The sequence below is a fragment of the Melitaea cinxia genome, chromosome 22 (assembly GCF_905220565.1).
Source record: "Melitaea cinxia chromosome 22, ilMelCinx1.1, whole genome shotgun sequence".
In the NCBI taxonomy this organism is placed as follows: Eukaryota; Metazoa; Arthropoda; class Insecta; order Lepidoptera; family Nymphalidae; genus Melitaea; species Melitaea cinxia.
Genome location: NC_059415.1, coordinates 10,296,560 through 10,322,536, shown reverse-complemented (window position 1 = coordinate 10,322,536; position 25,977 = coordinate 10,296,560). Strand labels below are relative to the sequence as shown.

The window sequence follows — 25,977 nt, the reverse complement described above, 5'->3', positions numbered from 1 at the left end:
TAAAATATATTTTAGCAGGTAAGCTGTAAGATCTTAGTCTCAGTTGATTTTTCAGCAAAAACTATTTTTGCCGATAACTTTGTATTACATGGTGATAACGTGGAAGTTCTTCAAACATCAATAAATAAATTTAAAAAAAAAATGAAAAAAAAATTAATATATACTAATACCGTAAATAAAACAAAAATAGTTGCTTGCTTATGAATAACAAATAGTGAACCCAGTAAACCGAGTTCAATAATTTCTTAACCATCGAAAATAAATTGTCTACGTGTTATGTACGTACACGTTAAATATGAGACTCCGAGTCTATATCACGTAGCAGTAACGATAAATATTGACGCGGGAGAATCTACGATTAATGTCTATGTCTGCTATAGCGTCTCCGTGATCCCGTCATAGGCGCGTCGGCGAAATACCCCAGAGATTTTAGTCTCTGTGAGTCGGACATACCCTGTGGCTCCCCCGGCTGTGGACACACACAAAAGGTTTCCTCTAGGTCAACAAAAAACAGAGGCTTTATCGGTTCAGTATGTACTTTTTACACTTCAGTCTGTAATATCCCACTGCTGGGCATATGCCTCTTTCCCCCATGTAGGAGAAGGATCAGAGCTTAATCCATCACGCTGCTCCAATGCGGGTTGGCGGATATATTCCCTACTATGAGTAACGATCGCTATCAGGTGTTCATGACAACAACGGAAACCGACAGCTTAACGTGTTCTCCCGGGCACGGTGGGTAGATCCACTAGTACTAGCAACCAGACCGGAAATAAATATTTGTATAAACACAAATATCCACTCCGAGTGGAAATCGAAACCGCGACCGTCAGTGTTTAGGCGCCGCTGACACGCACCATTACACCAGAGCGATCGTCATAGTATGTAGTTTATATATATATATATATATATATATATATATATATATATATATATATATATATATATATATATATATATATATAGAATTATTACCAAGAGCATTATGCAGAGCATAATTATAATCGTATTTAACATGACACTTTTCAAACTTTTTTATGCTCGGCTGTTTTGACCGTTTGCTTTCTAGAAAAGAACATACCATGAGGTATCCTAAAAACAGTCGGTCTCCATACAAAATCCATGAAATTCCATGAAACTTGGTTCAAAATCGAACCAGAATAACAGATTAATATAATTATACACACACAAATAAACATACACTAGACTTTAAAGCAGTATACAAACAAAAAGGATTTAAAACCTAACGATTAGGCAAAAAACGAGGAAATAAGTCTTAGTCATTTTTTCACAAAACTTAGTTGGATAAAGTTCGACCAATTGCTGAAATGTTCGGTCATGATTTTTTTCTAATTCTAAAACAAAAGAGTTCTGCTAAACCGTATTAGCTTTAAGTGCAGTTGTTTTTATCGTATAACAAAGCCTTTTTAGTTTTTAGACTTGACTTTGTTTTTTTTATTTGTGTGATGATAGTACTAGTAGTGGTCGCTCAGTAGTCGAAATTAGACCATAATTAATTTAAATTATAAGCTTGAACATTATTAAGGTTCTATTGTCAAAGACTATAAGTTCTATAATAAAAAACAAAAGTGTGTGTGTGTGTCTATGTGTGTGTCAAATTCGTGGTAAGATGTGTAATGTGTTTTTTATTGATTCAATGTATTTTTATGGATAATAAAAACAAATATTAGCATTCTGCACTCGTTTTCCATATAAACTATAAGTGTGTGAAATTTCATACTCCTTCGTACACGCAATTTTCGTAAAAAGCGGTACAAAGTTTTTGCTTCACGTATTAATATATAGTATATTTTATATATGTTTTAGTAAGTCTTTGAAATATTCTTTGTTCGTGCTGGTAATGTAAGATCTGAAATATTGACTAAAGGTTTTAACATCACCACATCAAGGTCCAATACTGTTCCTAAACGAAGAAAGAGGCCTATGCCAAACAGTGGTATTTTACAAGCTGAAACGTAATAATTTATTATTTAACAGTGACAAAAAATATTGTAGAAAAGGTACCTAGAAAAAGGTGCCTTTTCACGGCCATTATACCAACTGAGATGGTACTCACGAATCTAATGATGTACCTATATACTAGACATTGTTGTTTTGGTTTAACAGACTTATCTCACAGGATATGTTAACCTGAATTTATGGCACGAATTTAGCTGCAAATTTCTGTTGCATATTCCTATTTTTCTCTTTTTTTTATTGACCCGTTGGTGTATTTGGCTAAGACCCTGCTTTCCATTTCAGAGTAATATACCTTAAAAATAGACGATAGTATAGTATTTACGTTAAATATAAACATATCGTACTGGATCGCACTCTAATCTTTTTGAAAACTTATGCCAAAAATCCAGCTAACTTTTGCGAAGATAATTATTTGTGGACGGTAGTTATATTACTTTCGTTGTTAGTTAAAGTTCGTGTTCAAAGAATTTTAAAAGAGGATCTGAAATTATAACCTCACTTTACTTTCTTCTAACTTTGATCATTAACATTGTATAAATTTATAAAACGTTTGGATGTGTTACAGGCAAAAGTTGATAGAAATATGGTCGACTGTATTTTTTATTTGTGATACTGAAATAACACACAAAATCTTATTGGATGTACCAATTTTGATGATACTTTTTTAATCGAAGCCTAGTCCTCGTCATGTCGTACCATTTAAATTTGTTCGAGACCTGATGGGTATCTACTTGTTAAGTTATTCCGAATAATGCGTATTATTATTTTGAACACCAATGTTATATTACATAACAATGTTAATTGAAGTCGGTTTTTTCGTTTGCGGGCAAACACAATTATTTAACTCGTAAAGTTCTGGCGAATAATTGTTTTTTTTTTGTTGTAAATATCACTTCACTTTTTTTAAATTATCTCCTATAGGTACTTACTTCAGTTGTCTGTTGTATGAAACCGCTGTTTAGCGATAAGACCGCCTGTTGTACATTGTTCTTTTCTTTCTAAAAAGTTTAAAATATCGTTATTTCTTCTTGTTCTATAATCAGTAACTAAATTTTGATAACCTAAAGCTACAAATGTCTGTGAATTTGAACATTTATTTATTTATTTATACTTCTGCATACCAACACAAAAGCAAAACAAGTTCAATGAGGCAAAAAAAAATATAATAAATTTGCATTAGTTGCAACAGGCGGCCTTATCGCTAAAGCAGCGATTTCTTCCAGGCAACCTTTGGGCAGAGGACTAGAATTGATTGTTATTCACTATATGATTAACAATCATAATATTATAATTATAATTTTTTAAAATGTAACTGCCAATATTTCTTTTTCTTTTCCTTGTTAATCTCTGAGTAGGACTTCTCAACCAAACTGGACATCGCGATCCACAGATGGAAAAAGGCTTAGTGTGTTTTTTAATCTGTGGGTTCACTTAGAGTATCTAATAATAAAATGTACATGAAGCTCTCGTTATAGTACAATAATTTAATAAAAAAATAATAATAATAATCCGAAAACAATGTACAATATTAGTATTGAAGTTTTTGAAGTCAATTTACCTCGACCGGTAGATTTCCTCGGGGAAATGAAGCACTTCGAACTCCCAAATCAATGTGAAAAGATCTAGAACAAGGAATATCGCTCCTTGTTTGAGTGATGGGAAAGATTGAAGTTTTGCTAGTATTTTATTGTGCTATGATATTTATTTAGGCATTTAATTTATATAAATAAAAATATAAGAGCGACATGAAACGCACATAACTTTTGAACGACTGCACCAAATTGAATATTCGTTTTTTGGCCGTTATTAGCATTACGAGGTTTGTGTAAAGTAAAAAAAAAAGATATATCCATAGAAAAATATGGGGGTACAAGGTTTGCCGTTGCTGTAAAAATTAACAACATTTATCATATAATCTTACATTTATAATGGAGTCTTTGGTGCGACAAAACCGTCCCCGTGGTCACCAATCTGCCTGCCCATCATTACAGCCTATACAGTCCACTGCTGGACATAGGCCTCCACAAGTTTACGCCAAAAATAACGTGAACTCATGTGTTTTGCTCATAGTCACAACGCTGAGCAGGCGGGTTGGTGACCGCAGGGCTGGCTTTGTCGCACCGAAAACGCTGCTGCCCGTCTTCGGCCTGTGTATTTCAAAGCTAGCAGTTGGATGGTTATCCCGCCACCGGTCGGCTTTTTAAGTTCCAAGGTGGTAGCGGAACTGTGTTATCCCTTAGTCGCCTCTTACGACACCCACCTCCCCAGCGTGGTGTCTATGGGCAACACAAATGACTCATGCTATTTTTGGAGCGACTTGTGAAGGCCTATGTCCAGCAGTGGACTGCGATAGGCTGAAGTGATGAGTGATGATTTATTATAATCACACTAATAACTGCATAGTTAAGAATAATATTTATAAAAGTGCTCTGGTTCAGTGGTGTGTGTGTCGTATAGGCGCCTAAAACACCGGCGATTTGCGAGCTCTGCTAGGCTATATTTGTAACTCTAAAAATATTTCTTTCCGGTTTGGATGTCTTTCCTTGTGGACCTCCCCATCGTCTCTCGGAGGGCACGTTAAACCGTTGGTCCCGGTTGTTATCATATACACTGATAGCGATCGTTACTCATAGTAGGGAATATATCTGTCAGCCCGCAGTGGTGCAGCGTGGTAGATTAAGCTCTGATCCTTCTCCTACATGGGGAAAGAGGCCTATGCCCAGTAGTGGAATGTTACAACCTAAATTGTGAAGTAGTATTTATAATGCTAGCAGTATTTGCAAAGACAGGTTTCAATAATTAGATTATAGAACCAAAAATGATAAAATTAGAAACTTCGTGACAACTGAAATTGACACTTTACTTAAAAAATTATATAAATATTTGAAGAAATATGAAAAGTGACAGCGTTAACATCAACAATTTTTTAGCTAATAACTTTGACATTTTATACTCGTAGAATTTAACATAAAATTGAAATAAGTTAAAAAATAGTCTCTAAGTCTTAATTTATAAATTTAAAACACAGACAACGAAAACTAATATCATATAATATAAAAAATATTGAACGAACGCCAATAGTCATTAATTATAGTCAAACAAATTACACTTTTTTCTTACTTGTGCTAGTTAAAAAAAAAATCATTTGCATAAATGCATTTTTGCTATTTTTAGTCAATTTTGGCGGTTTTTTTATATTTTTGGAATGCGATAAGCTGAAGTAAAATTTTAAAATATTTACTAAGTATATAAAAACTCATTTTATAGCCTACATTGCGAATGGAATACATGCGAACTTAGCGTCTGGATAAAGTTTTAAAGGCTCAGCGGTCTCCGCTCGTTTATAAAACACTTTCCAACTTTTCCTTACTCCACAACAACTATAGTAAACTATAATTTTATTGAAAACTAGTAATATTATAAGTATCTGTAACTTAAAGACAATAATTTGACGACCAATCGTCTCAATGCTAGCAGCTATTACTCGGTTTGTTTTGTTCTTTTCAGACCATTTTTACACGCTTATTATTAGCTTCATCTGTATGTTTGGATGTTTGTAACCGACTCTTTTGGACTTCATTTTGACTCACTTCAAACGTTTAGATTACACTCAAACTTAGTAGACTTATCGAGGTCCAATGACAATACACTAATTTGATAAGATTATTCCTTTTTAGTTTGGTTTATTTATAAAAGCGTGTTTTTTTAGGTTTTTTTAAATATTTTTATTTAACCACAGGTATTATGACATTTCATTTACGACTATTCCCACGCTGCGCCAGCTTAAGATAAGCTAGATATCCAAACATTGCTATCGGTTAACAGGTTTAGGTCTACCAATTAAAATATTAGACAAACATATGACAGAATACAAAAAAAAAAAAAAACTATAGGATAACGTTTTGCTTCAGGGACTAATATAGAGTATATACAGACTAAAAAATAAGCTGTACTATATTATCGCAGATTAAGTGTCATTTTCTTTGAAAAAAGAAAAAAACTTTCTGTCGATTTCGACAAAAAGAAAAAAAAGGGTGTGAATCAGCTCCGACGTACGACTGGAGTTTACTCCTTCAGATCGACTGTCTAAATAGGCATAAAAAGGCTTACTAGTCTACGAAAAAGATTAATAGCGTATCAAATGGTAAAGAAACGAATCAAATAACGCCATCTATCGAAAACCTATTAGGTTTCGATAGATGGCGTTACGAGAAAAGTAATAAGGTCATTTGTGTAGTAGATTTTAATCCTCTTATTTTTATCAACCTGGGGTCTTATATGAATATTGATTCTTAAGGGGTAAGCTATAATAAACTCCAAAAATAAACACAAACGCAATCAAAATTATTGACAGCCCTATAAAAAAATCATCTTAGAAACGGTTAAAACACAAAAGTAATATTCGATTATAAAATAAAAATTACGCACGTACATCAAAAACATTAACAACAAAATTCACTCTGAAGCAATATCACGAGTAACGGTAATTTTTAACGAAATAAAATATAATATATGTAAAATTTACATCATTTTTCATTTCATAATGGAACGGAGCGCTGTTCCGTGTTGCTTGTTGCTCCATTATTACTAGAGTTTGAAAAATTTACCCCATTCACGTGAGTTACGCGCTTTTTCACACTCCTGACAATGCTTAGGTTTTGATAAAAGTTTCGAATAACTCGTTCTAATTGTAACTATAATACAGTTAGGGAGCTAGTTTTTGTTCGAATACGCTAATCTAACTACGGGATCGTTGTAAGTTTATTAAAAAAAAACTATTTCTTTAAGTACGTACTTACTCGTAGCTGAATAAAAATTATACGAAATAACTTTGTCCTGTCTGAGGAATCATTATACCAATCAACTAGCTGTGCACGCGACTTCGTCCACGTGGAATTTGCAAAAAAATATATTTTTCAGTTCGCAGAGTTAAAAAATAAATAAATTTCTAACTACTTTGAATAACGTTCTATCAGGTATTTACGATAACAACCGGGACCGACAGTATAACTAGAGCTCCGACGCAAGGTAGGGTGACTCGCGAGGGCTGACGTCCAAACCGGAAACAAATATTTGTACAAATAACCATCCCGAGTGGGAATCGAACCCGAAATAAAAAAAAAAACAAAAAACAAAAAGCATCGTGAAAGGACAAAAAATAATCAGAAAATATCTGAAGTGTTGATATATAAATATGTTCGACGTGTAAAAATATTTAAAATATTTATTTTATGAAGTGTTAAAACATTTAAAAAATTTAATATATTCACCTAAATTACAAATTAAAATTTTAATTTGCAAATATAATTATATATAATATAATAAATTCCTGTATAAATAAATACAAAGTAAACATTTGGAAAATGGCTTAAATTACATCACATTAATGAGTATCACACGTAAATCGTAATCTCGTTAAATCTCGTATAATAATCGGACGAGTTATAATCTCGCAAAGTATAAAAGTATATTACACTATAACAAGATGACGCGAAATATACGTTGCCTAGTAGCTAATGTAATGAGGAAGATTATTAAATATAAAATATGTTTCTATGATAAATATGTTAACACTTAGAGCCAGTTCAGCGGATAAAGTTTATTTCAAGCTTAAGTTACGAATAGACTTTAACAGCAGAAGGTAAAATAGTCAATTAGTTTGTTTCATCTCAATTAATGAATTACTTTTTAGATTCGTAATTACGAATAGAAATATATTTTAAACTAGCTGACCCGGCGAACTTCGTATCGCCTAACACAAACTTTATCGTATGGTATTAAAGTTCAAATTGACTTTTAAGTATTATCACAAATCTTTTGTATGGGAGTATAGAAAAGTGTTGTTTTTAGACTTTTTCAGGAAATTTAATTTTTTTTTTTTTGAATTTTTCTCTTCGTAAGAACCATCCTCGTACTTCAAGGAATATTTAAAAAAAAGAATTAGCGAAATCGGTCCAACCGTTCTCGAGTTTTGCGCTTAGCAACACATTCAGCGACTCATTTTTATATTATAGATATGTCAAAGTTAGTAGGGGCACACTTCCCAAACTACAATCTGTAAAAGACCGTTAGACTGGCGACTTTTCCTCGGTGACCCAGTTTTACCCTGTGTTTGACAATATAATATATTCTCATTGCAAGTTTTTTGTAATTTAGCTTATCATAAATTATAGATTACATTATGAAACTTAATTTGTATTAGAATAGATACTTAGAGTAAAAGGTATGAAAGAAATTCGAGATACGAAATGTGATGTCTATAATCTAACATAATTTGACAAAATACCTCATGTTCTTGTGGATAATTTTCTTTCATGACATACAAAAGAATGAAACATTAAAGAACTTTTTACAACTTACAGAAAACAACGTATAAAATTATATTTATAAATATATACAACGACCGCAGCTTTTTTGTCAAATACAAACATGTTTTCTTTACAGGTTACTGAATGATAAATTATGGTTTTAGTTTAATCCTATCCAACCTAATGTACTTACTATAAATGCGGTTTAAAATTAACCTTAATACAGACTAAAGTACGAACATACAATTTCGAAAAAATTGTCGCGGCGCACCGGCATGGGCACCCCCCGGCCGGTAATTTTTTTTTTTACTTGGGGAAAATCCATCATGGATACACTCCAGCGCCAGAGGGTTATGTCAGACTCCTACTGACTAAAAAACCACCACGTGTGAGCAGTCCTCCGCCTGGGTGGGGCGAGATGGGGTCGCGCTAGCATTCGCCACCTCGCCCCGGCGGTAGGCCCGGACAAAGAATAAAAAAAACTATACAAGTCGTGGGGCTTGATCCCAGAGAGTTCATATCTCTAGGCAGGCGTAGTAAGCAATGGGCCAAAGCAATATCCCCGGCGGGTAGTGCCGCAACCGTTATGTCCCGGCCTTTTCTATTCTGTAATATCTTCGAAAATATTCATTTAAATTACATGCTGTAAAGGGCCATATTGATTTGTACTAAATGTACAATGCATTTATGGTACTTCATTGAAAGAGCTCATTAAAGACCTTAAATACAAGAATAAAAAATAAAAAAAAATAAAAAAGATTTCTCGCACCGGCCAAACATATTTTTCCGTAACGTCATAACATATTTTGCCTATATTTGTTTCGAGTCGTTAATTCCAGTTTATAGTTCGAATTTTAAAGGAAGTGATTTTTTATATAATTTGGAGTATAGGCTATAAAGTTCAATTTACGACTACAAGAGCAGGGGGTAATATTTGACATGTGTATCTATTAAGTGTTTACCCGTGGTTTTGCTCACGTAGAAATTTATTATATTTACAAAAATATTTTAAAATAGTATACAGTTTAAAATATGTATAATAATTGTGTTTGCTCGCAAACGAAACAAACTGACTTCAATTACATCGACAAGTAATACAATGTAAGTAGACGAAAAAAATTAACAAACGCATTAGTCGTCACTACGATTTTCGAGGGTTTCCCTCGATTTCTCTGGGATTCCATCATCAGATCCTGGTTTCCTTATCATGGTACCACTCTCATGCCCTGGGATATTTCCTTTCCAACAAAAAAATAATTATCAAAATCGGTTCATAAACGACGAATTTATTCCCGAACATATATAGAAGAAATATACATGTATATATAATTGAAACGACGAAATTAATTAAGAAAAAGACAAAACAAATTAAAGAAGTAAAACTTTCATACTCACAGTGGAGTAGCTGTAGCCAAATGTCAAATGTCAACCTAGTTAATATCACGATATCTAGCCAATAATATCATAACTGTAGATATATTAAACTGTAGAAAAATTAAAGTTGTGATTGGAATAATACCAGAACACAACATAAAGCTAATGGAAGACATAAATAACATCAACATGACGACGCTTCAAGGTAAATGCTCAGTGTAAGAGTGATATATAATTTATACCGAGTTTTGGGAAAGCTCACATATAATACATCTGATCCTGGCAACTTGAGACAACGGTCCCTCTGTTACACTGTAATGGTGATAACACTTGAAAATAAGCTTAAAAAACACTAAAAAAAATTAATAGATAAAGCTTATTAGTCGGTGCAGGATTACATAGTTGATAAAGATGTGTGGACTTAGTGACGCTGTACTTCATGCAACATGTTACTAATTTTGTACTAAAACACAGTTTATATATTATTTATCAAAAGAGTAACTGCGGAGTTTCTTGTCGATTCTTCTCTGCAGAATCTAATTTCCTAATCGGTGGTAGCTTTACTTCTACAAATACAATAATTTATTTTTAAATTTTTAATTTGTAAAATGACGATTCGAAAGTGCTCTTGAAGCCTATTTGAATGAAGATATTTTTGATTTTGATTTTGATTTTAAATAATTAAAAATACATTAAATGTTTTTTACCTTACAAGTACCTACACTTACTTTTTAATTACAAGGTTGTTTCTTCCTAAGGTACTTGTTGTTTTAGGTATCAGCTGGCTGATATAGTCATTTTTTTTTATTATAAATATATCTATAGATTATACCTATATATAAATATATAATATTCATATAGGTTACATAAAACACGTACATACAGGACAAAATTAATGTCTTTGTTTCTGATAACATCCAACTGATATTAAAATTTATAGTTTTGATTTTAAATAAAAGCGTTATGCATTTATATTTATAAAAACTACACCAGACTCGAAATGGGATTCAGACATTCTGGAACGGAAAGTGAGATCACTACCAACTGCTGTTGGGGCAATCAAAGTATTCTACGAGTTCGTAGCTCAGATATATCATATAATGTGTTTAAAAAATAGTTTTTCGATATTTGAAAGTTTGCCTACTACATACAAAAATTTTGCTCCAGGTGAGGCTCGAACTCACAACCCCGGCATGCCTAGTACTGTCGTATAAGTACCGTGCGCTAACCGATTGCGCCACTGGAGCTTGTTGGACTACCGTCAAAATTGTAACTGCTTAACAAGCTCTATTGGGATGAAATCTTATATCCCTAAATATAGTTATCGGAACCGATATTGAGCGCTGACCTTCAACGTTACTTCAAAAATTTATGGATAAAGATATTTAATGAGTACTTAATACTTCTACATTTTTTTTTTATTTTGATTTTTGTCCTGAACAAAACTTTTTTTCTGTTTGGTACTTCTGCATGATACGCAACAAAAAAAATATCTGTGTTGTCAATAAAACTTTTTTTTTCTATTTTAATATCAAAATATATGTGTGAAAAAAGAACCATGTCATCATGGATCATCGTCAGGAGAAAAAGGGATTTTGATATTATATAAAAAAAACCTATCACATTTTTTTACTTATAGGGATGTGTGTCGGTGTGATAGTCACGAATATAAGTATGGGCTCATAAATTTCCCTTTGAAGGGAGATAAAAGGCACTCGTGTGTTCCAATACCACGCATCTAGGTTTCTATTGTTGGGTATATTTTTGTTCTATCAATATATTCAGATTGTTATGAAATTTGCTTATTTGTAAATTTTTAAATAATACAATGTTTATTTAATACCTCAGGAGCAACCGCGACCCTAGTAACAGATTTTTTGGCAATATTTACAGCTGGTTTTACTGATAGTTAGTCTATTAAAAAAAAAAAGACAATGATAAAAAGTAATTTCTAATTTAATGTAACTTTTCTAACTTTTACTTGTGCATTTCAAAATAGTAACTTTATTGATATTATTTGATTACTTAAATAAAATAAAAAAGTGTATGTGTATGTGTGTACATATGAATGAACGTAAGAAGTTACACTTCATTGTGTAGCTAATTTAACTTTACTAACTTCGTCTTCGTTGACTAGCTAGCTTCAGGGTGTCAGTTTTTTATCACGGTGTGCGCGCGCATCGTAAAAATTTACTCTCATCATTTTTCCTTAACGCGCAAAAAGAAGTATAACTTCAAAAAAAAAAAAAAAATTAAAGTACCTCAATTCAATAAATAGCTAAAAATATCATTTAAAAAGTAATTTTTAAATACACGTACGATGTGCACAAGCAACAACATCCAGTCTAAGTAATGAGACCGAGTCAGGATCTCTTAAATTGCGTCTCGTGAAACGTACTCAGCGATATTGCTTGCACACACAGAACAATATTTTTTTTTACATATTCGTGACTTAGTAGACAGGACTAGTGAAACGTGGTACTATAACCGTAAAATATAGGTATACTAACTCAAATTGAATTAGGGTTGTGAGACGTAGAGGAAAAAAGAGATTTATAAATTATCGATTCATTTCTTGATCTTGATTAAAATTACCGCATCAATTAGGCGAAATTTTTCAGCAGACCTTTCTTTACATGTCACCGTTTACATAAAACAATGGATTTAATTAAAAACCGATTATTATTATTTACATAAACAATTTTTAAAATTCAATTGTAATTACAAAATAATCGATTATTTTTTGAAACCTTAAACTGAATCAGCCCGAAAAAGTCCCAAAATTGGCCAAAAGGATTGCTATTCACGTTGGAAAATTATCCACCAACCCGTAAGCTAACTTTGTTTGGTTCTGTTAATAAAAAAAAAATAAAAAAAAATTAAGCAAATCTCAAGTAGAATTGGAGAAAGTGAAGCAATCAGATGTTTATTTTCAATGCTAGAATAAATATTAATATTAAATTGGATACGACGAGAAAACACTTTCTTTACATCATTAAATATTTGTATCCAATAACACAAAAGTGTACTTTGTATTTTCATACACATTTTCGTAAATATTTAATACATTTACGACGACGCGTTCGTGTAGCGGTTTCAGCAAAGGCCGTTGCGCTGGCGGTCGCGGGTTCGATGCCCGCTCACGACAGATATTTGTATTTTCCATATAGATGTTTATCGTGGTCTGTGGCGTTTGTGCTTGTGTATTGTGTGTTTCCGGACCCCCGAAAAAGGAGAAAATCCTACTGGGGGTCGTTGAGTGTGAACCGTTTATTATTATTTCTAGCCGACCCGTGTCCTTTTCGTTGAGCATTAATTATTTTTGTGATGCAAATACCTAAAAACTACCCTATCTTTCAAGTTGGACTAAATTATAGATGCTTGCAAAATTTGATAAAAATTGGTTCAGTAGTTTGCGAGTTACATACCGATAGCAGCGTCACCTACCAGGTTCGATTGAGATAAAAACTACCCTATCTCCCAAGTTGGACCAAATTACTGATGATTACAAAATTTGATAAAAATTGGTTCAGTAGTTTTGGAGTTACATACATTTAAAATTTTCATTGTTAACGCCCACCCTTGCAATCCTTATTGGAGATAAGTTATCATAAAATCCGCTCATTGATCATTTCTACATCGCCTAGGAGATTCCTACCAATTTACAACAATATACGATACGATTAAAATACAGTCCACTTCATTAACCAGCATTCGGATATCCAGTTTTCCCTAACCACCGCGGCACAGAGCACTGGTCCCAAACAGTCGGTGTGATTGAACTCGGCTTTTTTTTTCGTTTACGAGCAAATAAAATTATTGTTTGTTTATTTTTTAATTTTTTCAATTAATTTATTTATGACTTAAGCTAATTAATAAGTCCGCCTTAGTGGGAATTGCTGGTAGTAAGAAGGTTTGTATTGTGTATGTTGGGTCGTGCCATCACTTATGATGCGATTTTTTAAATAAAATCTCAAAATTAACTGTACCCACTTTTATTACATTCTGTATATCTACGATCTTGACGTTTAGAGTCCAAGCTCTTATCATCTATGCTGGTATTATAAAGAGGTAAAGTTTATAACTTTGTTTGTATGTAGGGGGTAATCTACGCAAATACAGATCCGATCATCAAAATTCTTTCACTAACAGAAAGCTACCCTATTCAGGAGTGACATAGGCTATATTGTATTGTAATGGAACAAAAAATTCGGTAAACAAGAAAAAGATTAAAATATAATATCAAAATGGTAAATAAACTAGCGCCATCTATTGCTATTGGAAAACAATTTATTAGTCTTTCGACGTTATTAATTTAGTCTTATTTTAGTCTATCGACGACGTTTTCTCGGTTTTTGATAGATGGCGTTGGAGCAACATATTATTTATTTAAGTGCTATAAAATTTGTTCTTTAAAGTATGTTATTTGGTTCTGTAATTTAAAATAATAAATACACGGGAGCAACATATTATTATTTATTTAAGTGCTATAAAATTTGTTTTTTAAAGTATGTTATTTGTTTAATATAATAATAATTAACGCCCAACGAAGTGGGCACGGGTCGCGGCTAGTTGAACTATATATTTGAATGTCCATTACAAGACGGAATATTTTGAAGTCTTATTTCAAAAGCAATCAATAAATTAATAAAAACTAACCTGATGGAAGGTTCAGTCCCTTCATCAACAACGTGTTTTTTATCGGTTTTAAAACATCGAAAATTTTACTTTTTATACGAAACTTTACATTAAATATAATAAAAAGCCTCTCCTTTCTAACGTCCTAGCAAACCGAGACGTGGATACAATCTCATAAAATATATGAGCGTGTCAGCGTAAATATTACAAAACAGAGATATGTAAAAATTGAAACTAATATCGTTCCTTGGAGTTTTACGGTACATTCATATGACGGGAATTCTCGTCTACCCTACCTACCTATGTAAGAGTTCTTGCCTAGGATTTGAATTCATAAGTTTTGTAAATCGCTTCAGCCTATCACGGAACGCTGCTGGATATAAGCCTCCTCAAGTTTGCGCCAAACTTCCCAGTTATTCGCAGTCCTCATCCAGCACTTACCGGCGATCTTACGGCCGAAGTGCCTGCATCGAAATTATCGGGGCAATGGTTACCACGCTGGGTAAGCGGTGGACGCAGGACTTTTGTAAGTATTGTAAAAATATAATAATAACATTTGATCGATGATTCAGTTTGTAACATCCCACAGCTGGGCAAAGGCTTCTTTCTTCACCTAGTATAATAATATTTATTGCAAGCAAAGCCCATAATACCAGCTAACCCAACGAATGTTGTTCGGCCATTTTTTTTGGAAATATGTCGATATTTTTCTTTCATACACAACAACACATACTTGACTGTTCAGAAGTTACATTTTCATTAAATGTAACTTGTTGTTGTGTAAGTTAATTTTTCATTAATTTCTATACATATATAGATAACTAGCTGACCCGGCGAACTTCGTATCGCCTAACACAAACTTTATCGTATGGTATTAAAGTTCAAATTGACTTTTAAGTATTATCACAAATCTTTTGTATGGGAGTATAGAAAAGTGTTGTTTTTAGACTTTTTCAGAAAATTTTTTTTTTTTTTTTAGAATTTTTCTCTCCGTAAGAACCATCCTCGTACTTCAAGGAATATTTAAAAAAAATAATTAGCGAAATCGGTCCAACCATTCTCGAGTTTTGCGCTTAGCAACACATTCAGCGACTTATTTTTATATTATAGATTAGCTGTGGCCTACAGTTTTACCAGCGTATATTTGAGAAAAAAAAGGTACCAAAACAATTTATGGACGATAGTTTTCCTCGGGAAAGGGACCATCTAACACAAAAATAATTTTTCTAATTCGAAGCAGTGGTTCTTGAGAATAGAGCGTTCAAACAAACAAATATTTCAGCATTAAGTTAGAATAGATTATGAAAAAAATCGGACAATCTTATTTTTTATGAATATTTATTTCTAATCAATTTAAAGTATTACCCAGAAGGAAAGTTCAAGGTTTTATTATCGTAGGTATATGCATATTCATTAGTGCCTAACGAGAACAATTAATTTTAATAATTTCCGTGAACTTGGCCTCGGTTGTTCATTGAATAATATTGAAAAACAATTAAACACTAGGTATATAAAATAACAATACCGAAATATTAAGAAATAATTAATTATTTCGATACTAATAAAACTGAGGTAGATGCAGCAGCAGGAAAATACCCTGCAAAAAATCTAGAGCAGCCCGACTGGGAAAGTACATCGACCTCACAGAAGATCACAGTTAAATAGCACTGCTATCAAGCAGTGTTGTTTTGTGGTAAGTAAGGTGACCACAGCTCCTAGGGATTGGAGATAGGGTCGGCAATACGTTTGCGATGCTCTGGTGTTGCAGACGTCTATAAGCTGCGGTAATCGCTTACCATCAGATATATGTATAGGATGTTCGACTCTTAACTGCGTTTCTTTAAAAGGGGTTCTGTAGGTGTTATAAATCCCGTACTTCTGCAAAACAGTTCAATAGTATTTGTCTTAGCCCTAAACCATCGATAAATTGAAATATTAATACTATCTGCCGTATACAACTAAACAACCGCATATGAAAATTAATTTTGCTCGTAGAATGTTTTTTATTATGAATACAGACGTGCTCACGAAAGGTATCACGCGGAACGAGTCTTCCGAAGTAGTTCGTCTATTTAAACAAGGACAAATTTTATATTTAGACTAGCTGACTCGACAAACGTTGTCTTGCGGCTAAACGTTATTTAAAAATAAAAAATAGGGGTTGGTGGTAGATGGGTGAAAATTTAGCGTTGTATGTATTTTTCAACGCCAAATCAAAATAAAATAAAAAATTAATAATTTATCTAAAAAAAATTAAAAAAAAATTAGGGGTGAACTACCCTTAACATTTAGGGGGATGAAAAATAGATGTTCGATTCTTAGACCTACCCAATATGCACACAAAATTTCATGAGAATCGGTCAAGCCGTTTCGGAGGAGTTTAACTACAAACACCGCGACACGAGAATTTTATATATTAGAAGATACAGCTCACGTGAATTCTTTAATTATTTATAAAAATAAAATTAAAAAATCGTCAAGGAGTTTTGTATCCGTTTGGTTTCAAATGTTGCTTAATACTAAATAAATTTTTGATTTTAAATAATGTTCTGACTTTTTTTAAATAGAGAACAAATGATGGCCGGAATTCACAGGTTAAAAACGTTACTTTTAAAGACGGTAATCAAACAATTTTTACCATCTTACAGTCTTTGCAATGAAACTGATGACGAATATGAAAGGAATTAGTTTGGTATTAGTAATAGAAAAGACGGAGACGTATTCACAGCAATCACTGTTGCGCTAGCATCGCAGGTTCAATCTCCGCACATGACAAACGCTTGTACTGGCCGTATAGATGATTGTTAGTGTCTGGGTGTTTATGCTTGTGTAATTATGCGTGTTTCTGGACCTCCAAAATAGGACAAAATCCCACTGGGGGTCATTAAGTGTGAGCTGTTATTTATTATATTAGTTACTTTTTTTATATATTCCAAAGGAAAACCAAACGAACAAAAGGAAGTAAGTAAAACAGATTTAGGTACCAATATAATTTGGTCAGTAAAGAAACATCCCTAAAATAGAAATGAATTTAAATTTAAAATATACAAAGTGTGTATGTCAGCTCCGACACATGATTGGAGTTTTTACCCTTTTAGATTGACTGTCTAAATAGGCACAACAAAAGCTTACTAGTCTAAGAAAAAGATTAATACCATATCAAATGGAAAATAAACGAATCAAATACTACACTACAGGAGATCATAGGTTATTTTTTTGGAGAAGTGTGAAGAATCACGTCGGGGCCACCAATTTGGAGAACAGGGTGTCGAATTCCTTGTTCGCCATCGAAAAGGGAGGATCCTCCGACCAGACGGGTGTTGAGTCTGGTGGGCTAACGCCCCAACGGTTGTTGTCGGGTTCTTGTATATATACTCAATCGCTCTGACAACTTTGATAGCGCGATGTAGAATAAGTTATTTTTCTCTAATTATGTAGTTAGTATGTTGCGCGATATATGTCGCCACAATTTAATATAATTTACCTATGATCTTCGGTAAGTGAGGTACTTCTCTAGTCGGGCTGCTTTAAATTAGGAGCTAGATATCTAGACATCTCTGTTGTGTCCTACCTGTCGCGTTTCTTTCGTTATGTGGTTACGTGTAAGTAGCTTACTACACTATACAAGTACTGTACCTTATTGTACTTTGTACAAGTGATGCACCTTGCTACACTACCATGACTCGGACAACATGTGAAGTTGTCATTGTTGATTATTGTGTTATATGGTTACGGTAATAAATAATATAACCACTCCCAGTGTTCCCATGGATGTCGTAAGAGATGACTGAGGAATAGCACAGTTTCACTATCACCTTGGAATTTCTATGAAAAATTTTGGCCATCAGTTCTCGACAGTCCCACTATGTACCTTGCTACACTACCATGACTCAGACAACATGTGAAGTTGTCATTGATCATTGTGCTATGTGGTTACGGCAATAAATAATATAACCACTAAGGAGGCAAACTGAAACACAAGGGTGTTTTCATGGATGTCGTAAGAGATGACTGAGGAATAGCACAGTTTCACTATCACCTTGGAATTTCTATGAAAAATTTTGGCCATCAGTTCTCGACAGTCCCACTACTCCTGGATACGGAAGCAGATTATTTCAAATATCATCAGTTTTTGCTAATGGTAGGAAATTACCCGCCAACCTACATATAAGCAGCGTTGCGCTCTAACCGTTCTTCTAATTCTAGAAGCTTTCACGTGCCCAAAAGTGGGGCAGTTGAATGACTATTCAAACTGCTTTTGAAGCCCACTTGAATAAAGGAATTCTTGATTTTATTTCATTTCATTTGATTTGAGTGTACTATAGTATTGATATTCGTCTATTATAAGAAATAATTTGCCGAGTTTGGGATTGAAACCAATTAGTTATGACTTCTATAAAAAGTTATTGAAGCACTAAATAAACTCTGTATTGTTATTATGCTCATATTTATGTTAGGGAAAGGTATACCATGAAAATAACTACCTATAAAGATTGGAATATTTCATCGTGTATCCTGAGAAAAATGTAAGTAGTTAAAATACTTCAGAATATGTAATCATACTTAGCTTATATATTTTAAGATTCCTCGCAGCTATAAATGTCTGATTTTTTTTTTCGGGTATTACCATTAAATTCTATTTTATCTATAACCTAGATATATTTATGGGCAAGCTGTAAAACCAAATATGTTAGTTGAAAAGGAATAGATTAAGAGACTTTGGGCATGTTTCATTTCAACCTAGTAGCTGCGTGGTGGATATTGACCTACAAGCCTTCCCTATATAAAAAAGAGGCCCCACTAGTGAAACGTTTACGGAAGTTGTGACTTAATATATTTTTATATCTGCCAAACCGCTGTGTAGCAGCATGGTGGTGGTAAATGAATAGAAAAAAAGCTATATACATATATAAATACATCCAACATGTTATTAAACTGCCTTCCTTCCGTTTAGTGACATATAGAGAGAATCATGGAGGCATACCATAGCTAAAATTAAAATGAAGCAGTAGTAAGTACAGCTCATTACTACGATACATTAAGTCGTACACCGTAACGAAAATCGCCAAAATCAAAAAAAAAAATAAAAAAAATTGTGAAGACAAATAAAACTTTCTTTTAATAACCGATTTAAATGTAAAACTCAGGTGACTTTGTGGTGTTATTGACACGATATTAACGTACACACGACGGTAATACATAAACAATAATTATTTAATAATTAATTTTATTATTTTTATTAAAGCATTAGGACGAGTAAGTTGCACATGTAGATTATAATATCAAGTTCAATAAGAGTTAAATGAAAAGACGCCAGTTTATTAGTACGTTGTATAGGACAAAACAATATATATATATATATATATATATATATATATATATATATATATATGGATATTTACGTTTTCAATGCGCAACGTAATATTTTGTCCGTTAATATTAGAACACGTTGTTCATGTATGATGTACATAATAAATTGGTTAAAGGTAAGTTATTATTTAGTGTATATACAATGAACAGTAAAATTTACTTTTGTTTACGACGTACTGCATTAATATTACTTGAATGTTTTTATTGTTTTATATATAATGTTTTTTGATTGTTTTTAAGAGTAACTGCGTAGGTTCTTGCCGGTTCTTCTCTGCGGAATCTACATTCCGTATCGGTCATAGCGTCACTTTAAATATAAATATTAATATCTTATAACATATACACACGGTCGTCTGTCCCTATGATAAACAACTTAATGCTTGTGTTACAGGTAACATCCGACTGTTATAACTATTTTTTTAATATACATACAAATAATACATATATATTACACTCAGACTCAGGCGGGAACCAAACCCGCAACCCGCGGAACAGAAAGCAGGGGCCACTACAAACTGCGCCAACGGGCTAGAAAAAGAAGAAGAAGAAATACTACATACTTTATTGTGCATAAAAGTTAAAGTACATAGGTATCTTAAAGAAATAAAAACTTACAAAATAATAATATGCACAAAGGCGGTCTTATCGCTAAGTAAGCGATTTCTTCCAGACAACCTTGGGGTAGAGGAGATTTTAAAACAAAACAGAGTACGATCATCAAAAAGGCAAAATGAAGTGAAGTGGGCTAGTATAATTAATGAATTAAAATTAATAACGAATATAATTTTAATTCCTTAAATTACGGTTGAAAGTGCATTTGAAGTCTATTTGAATAAAGTTATATATAACTTTAATAATAATTTTCACTATTGCGGCAATGGAGAAACTATTCTCTTTTACCTTTCTTAACGAATATGTTTGGTTTATTTCGGTAATGCAATGTTTTGAGAACTTTGCCTCGGTGCAGTGGGGTTATTGTATAGTGGGTTTATTGTATTTTTTGACTGTATGACAGACCAAAACGCCCAGCGCCTTTAATAAAAAAAATACCTTTCTAATTTGGTGCAGTCTTTCGAAACTTATAGCTACGTACATATATTTCCTTGATATATTTTTATATAGATTTACAAAAACTTTTATGTTAAAGTTTAAAAGAAAAATTCTCATTATTATTTCCAGAATTTAGAACATGAAATGGCTTACAAACTTAAACTAAAATCTAAGTACTATATCACAAGTCAATAGTATCACAACTACTCAATAGTATCACAACTTTTTTGTATTAAAAAAGTACATATAATTTCTATTATTGAGATATACATATTTTTCTGCTGTAGGAAGTTACAAAACGGCATTGCTGTCCTATCTAAGTAAAATTTTTTATTTCAATTTAGTCATCTTAACTTTAATGACCACTATAAAACGCCATCTTCAAATATTACATATAAACTATCATATAATATATACCAATAATCTACGTAAGATTGGTGGAAGCTAAATAAGGATGGCGGACAACCGAGGTAATTGGCGCGAACTTGGGGAGTTCTATGTCGAATAGTGAACGGCGATAGAAACAAAACGGTACCCATAAATTACATCGACCATGCAAATAAAGAACCAGTTTGACACACAAAACACATAAGTTCCCTCAAAACACTCAACAAAAAATTAGTAGAGTTTTTTTATTAAAAAGTTAATTACGTTCCACCTAAACATCCAGTATTTATCCATTACTGTCTATACGCGCTATCAAATGTTTTGTACCTAACGGGACAAACACCGAGTTGGCATATTACTGCTCAGGCTGTGACAAATATTTACTCCGGTTATTTGGCTACTGCAAACATTATATTTGAGTTCCGTTTGCTAAAATATTCGCATACCTTTAATGAAATAGATACAATATTTGCTTTACTATGTTACATTGACGTAGCAAACCTCTAAAGGTAATACTTTCTTCTGTACGGATATGATAACTTTGTTTAGTGGTATGTTTACTAACGTTTAAAGCAGATAGTGTCTATGCTATAGTACGTCCATGTATTTTTGAACATTTATTTTAATTTTAAAGGACTGAATTTTGGTTATTTTTAACTAAATGGGACCACACGACAAGCACCATCTTTCAATAAAAAAAATCATCAAAATCACACACATTAAAAAGTTATGAGGTAGCACAGAAAAAAATGCAGTCTAATTGAGAAAACCCTTCCTTGAAAATAATCGTTTTTTGAAAACGCTAAAATTAAGAAATAATAACATCCACAAATGCATACCACACAAAATTTTGTTTGGTGATATAATAGAAATGACCTCAATATTGAGTTGTGCCCTCATATCACAATCAGATATTTTTTTTGTCATCGTTCGCTTATCAGAAAGAGTTTTTCTCGTAAAACTTTTTCAAAGCTAAAATGATATATTACTTAAAGCTGAAATGTGACAGCGTTGCGTTATCTCAACCGTTTCTTGGGCAATCTGGATTTTACTTAAATGGAAAAAATAAGAGCTTGTTTAGTAAATGTCCCTTGATAATATTGTGATGTTACATGAAAGTAATAGTTTTATTTATTAAATATTCGTATAAAATATATCTATACTGATATTATAAATAGGAAATATTTGATTGTTTGTTTGTTTGCATTGAATAGGCTCCGAAACTATTGAACCGATTCGAAAATTTCTTTCACTTCAATTTAAAAAATTATTAATTTTTATGTTAGATAGTTCATTTACCAAGGAAGGGTAATGTGCTTTTTTGTTCACAAATTAATGCGTGTGAAACCGCGGAGCTCAGCCACTGTATTAATAAAATAAAGTTCTAATATTTGTTTGTTTGTTTCAACTTGTTAATAACTGAAGCTAATATTAACCTTAGTAATAGCTGGGTTCTTTAACTTACTAAATAGTATAAACAATACAGATTTACATCTTTACACCATTTGCGATCAAAACATTTCTATCTTACAAATTAAAAGTGCACGTCCACGTGTACCTCCACCTTACAAAAAATCACAACTAAATGATCCTGCTTTCAAACATTGTTGTGTTCCAATGGTTACCAAAGGAGCCAGAGCTCCTGGCGGTGATTGGGGGTACGCTTATGGTGCTGCAAGCATAGAGTACGCTAACCGCCAGTAAGTGGGCCGTACGCTTGTTTGTCTCCTTACTATATAAAATATGTACATACAAATAATACGTACCTACTAACAAACGCTGAACCTTCTTTTATTTAAAGACAGCTAAGAGTTTTTTAAAACCCTTACAAAAACATATTTTTTTTAAGCTAATCTGTGTACACGAGTAACAATAAATCTTGAAGTAACAAAAGGGTATTATTGTAATTGTAGTACAATGTCTTCGTACTCGTAGAATAGAATAGAATCCTTTATTACAATAGCTCTCAAATACTTAGACTACTATATTGTTAAGATTCAATATTCAGTCTTCCATTAAATAATAAAGACAGGCTTATTATAGGATCCATTGTTTATTGACCTTTTAATATAAAAATTAATACAAAATAATAATTTATTCTATTTCCTATCCTTCCTCGGTCCTGCTCTTACACGGGGAAAGAGGACTATAACAAGAGCAGTGGGATATGACAGGCTGAAGCGAAGCGTAATAATTCAATTTACATAAAATGACAACAGAAATTACAGTGGATAATTCAAAAACTACTCGCCGCGTCTCTATTTGACAACATGACAAATAAAAGAAATCTGCACACGCAGTATAAACAAAACGCAGTTTTTTTCCACTTTATCACAAATGCACTTATGAGTCCCGCGATAACATCTTCTCTCACCACCATGGGTAGACTGGTAGAGATCTCTTACAGAGATAAGTTCGCCCTTGCCAACATTCTTTGTAAAAATGACTTGTAATTATGTTTTTTTAAAGTGCAATAAAGAATATATATAAGGTTAGGTTAGGTTAGGTTAGGTTAGGTTAGGTTAGGTTAGGTTAGGTTAGGTTAGGTTAGGTTAGGTTAGGTTAGGTTAGGTTTTTTTTTTTTTTTTTTTTTTTTTTTTTTTTTTTTTTTTTTTTTTTTTTTTTTTTATCTAGACCCCCACACGTAGGTGTGAGACTGTCCTACTCTACTCATTCATTCCAGTTCTCGCTAGTATTCCTCTCGCACTTTCATTCAGCATACTAGGTCTTTCTGTCATTCATTCCTCATTCACACACTGGGTGGGTTCCCATCTAATCTAATCTATTTCTACTATTTCTGTATTACTTAAAATTATAAACTCTTGGGGAAATGAGTGGGGTTTGGGTACAACAATTTTTATTTACATTTTATTTACTTTTCTTACTACTATTTTATTTGTTACAAGGTTATATTTACAGATTCTCTTCCACATTTATTATTACTTCTAATGAAAATTTACAACTAATTTTACATTGGAAGCTATTCTAATTCTTATACTATTCCTACTTAAATCTTACTTGCTTATGTTATACTACAATATACAATTATATCCAGAAAACATAATTTTACTAATTCTTATTTCTAATATTAACTGCTTTAACTATTTTTACACAATATTGTAGGAACAGATCTCTAGTTGTGTTGTTTGCAATTATTTCACACAGGTTCCTTTCCACCATTTGCACACCCGTTTGGTGTTCTAATCTAAGCCTCTCGTAGGCAAATGCAGGACACTCCAGGAGGACGTGGAGGACGGACTCGGAGCACCCAGGGTCGCAGACGCACGACGGACTCTCCTTACACTTGAAGCGGTACAAGTATTCGGAGAATCCGCCATGCCCCGTCAACGCCTGGGTGACAAACCAGTCCACCCCTATTTTCCTCGTGATTTTGTACGCGGCTATCGCGTCAGGGAAGAACACCCTGGTGACACCAGCCGTTTCGCCGGCTCGATACCGCTGGTTCCATTCATCAAGCGATTGCATGCGAATGCTCCGCCTGATGAATGAAACCGGGCAGCTGTCATAGTCAAAAGCGCGTTTAGACCTCAGCGCAGCCTCCTTGGCCAGATGGTCGGCACGCTCATTGCCCTCCAGCCCTGCGTGGGCTTTGATCCAGAACAAACTAACACGTTTGTCCCGGAGCAGAGCCCTTCGCAGGTGTCCCCGCGCTTCAACGGCTAGGGGATGGGGGGCTACCGGGTTCTCCAGCGTGAGCAGTGCCGACAAGGAGTCGGAATAAATCCCGACGGATCCAGCCAAGGTGTCCGCGGCCATCCGTGCCGCCCGACATATCGCCAAGAGTTCCGCCTGGTAGACCGTACAATAAGACGGCAAAGCAAGCTTGAGGGTTTTGGTTTCGGCGGCGCCAGCCCATACGGACAGCGCCGCGCCCACTTTGCCCTCAATCTTGCTTCCGTCCGTGAAGATATTAAAGGCGTGCTCGCTGTTTGCGGTAAACTGTTCTTGGTCCGCCAGGCGCTTGAACTCGAGGTCGATATGAGAGGCGGGGTGCGGAGACCGCAGAGCCGAGGACATCCGCTCCACCTCTCGATCCCCTATCACCCGCTGGGGGACCCCCCGTCTCGCCTCGTACAAATTCGCGGCTTCGCGGACACGGAGGTCGAGGGGGAGTATCCCAGCGAGCAACAATGCAGAGTTCAGAGAGGTGGTTCGGTATGCCCTGCAAAGCTTCTGCGCGAAGCCCCGCTGGACCACGTTCAGCTGCTTGCGAACACCGAGCTTGTCCACGGCCGGCGCCCAGACGGCAGCCGCATACAAAATCACGGGCTCAACCACCGCCCTGTAAATAGTGCGGATTACTTCAGGATGGAGACCCCAGCTGGCCTTAGCCGCACGGGCCAGCTGGTGATAAAAGGCGAGCGCGCGCCTGCAGACGTTCGCGACGTGGGCGTTGAAGGTGAGTTTGTGATCTATGACGACCCCCAGCAGCTTGATCTCGCTCGCCAGGACAATGTCGACCCCGCCCATGTGAAGACGCGGGGTGTCATACTTCAGTTTGCGCGTCACAACCATAGCGTTTGTCTTGTGGGGCGCAAACCGAAGCTTATTAGATGCTCCCCACGATGAAAAAAAACATTCGGAATATAAACTCCTTTTTGAAGTCTGTTGTAAATGTAAATAAATAATTTATTACTATATTTAAACTTATTTACCTATTTATAATTAAACTGCAAATTCAAATGAATGCAACAATAATGTTTAGGTACATTTATTATACGAATGGTAATAGGAATTTTCTGAAGTTATCCCAATTGTTCGGAGGCGTGATTCAATTCAAAAGAGCGATTTAAATTCTGATCGGGTGATCTTCGAATAGTTATAGGGATGAAAGAAGATTCAGAGGATG

At 34.0% G+C, this 25,977-nt stretch overlaps 1 protein-coding gene and 1 non-coding gene across 2 annotated transcripts in view; both read right to left on the bottom strand.

The window, feature by feature from the left end:
- Positions 1–25,643, bottom strand: part of LOC123664615 — an 82,867-nt gene extending 57,224 nt beyond the window's left edge. The window contains exon 1 of the mRNA XM_045599133.1: positions 24,271–25,643. Within this exon, the coding sequence (XP_045455089.1) occupies positions 24,271–25,643 (1,373 nt within the window). The remainder of the gene's footprint in view (positions 1–24,270) is intronic.
- Positions 10,822–10,909, bottom strand: Trnai-uau. The gene is given in 2 exon segments: positions 10,822–10,857; positions 10,872–10,909. It is a non-coding gene; the product is annotated as a tRNA-Ile (tRNA).
- Positions 25,644–25,977: the final 334 nt, after the last annotated feature.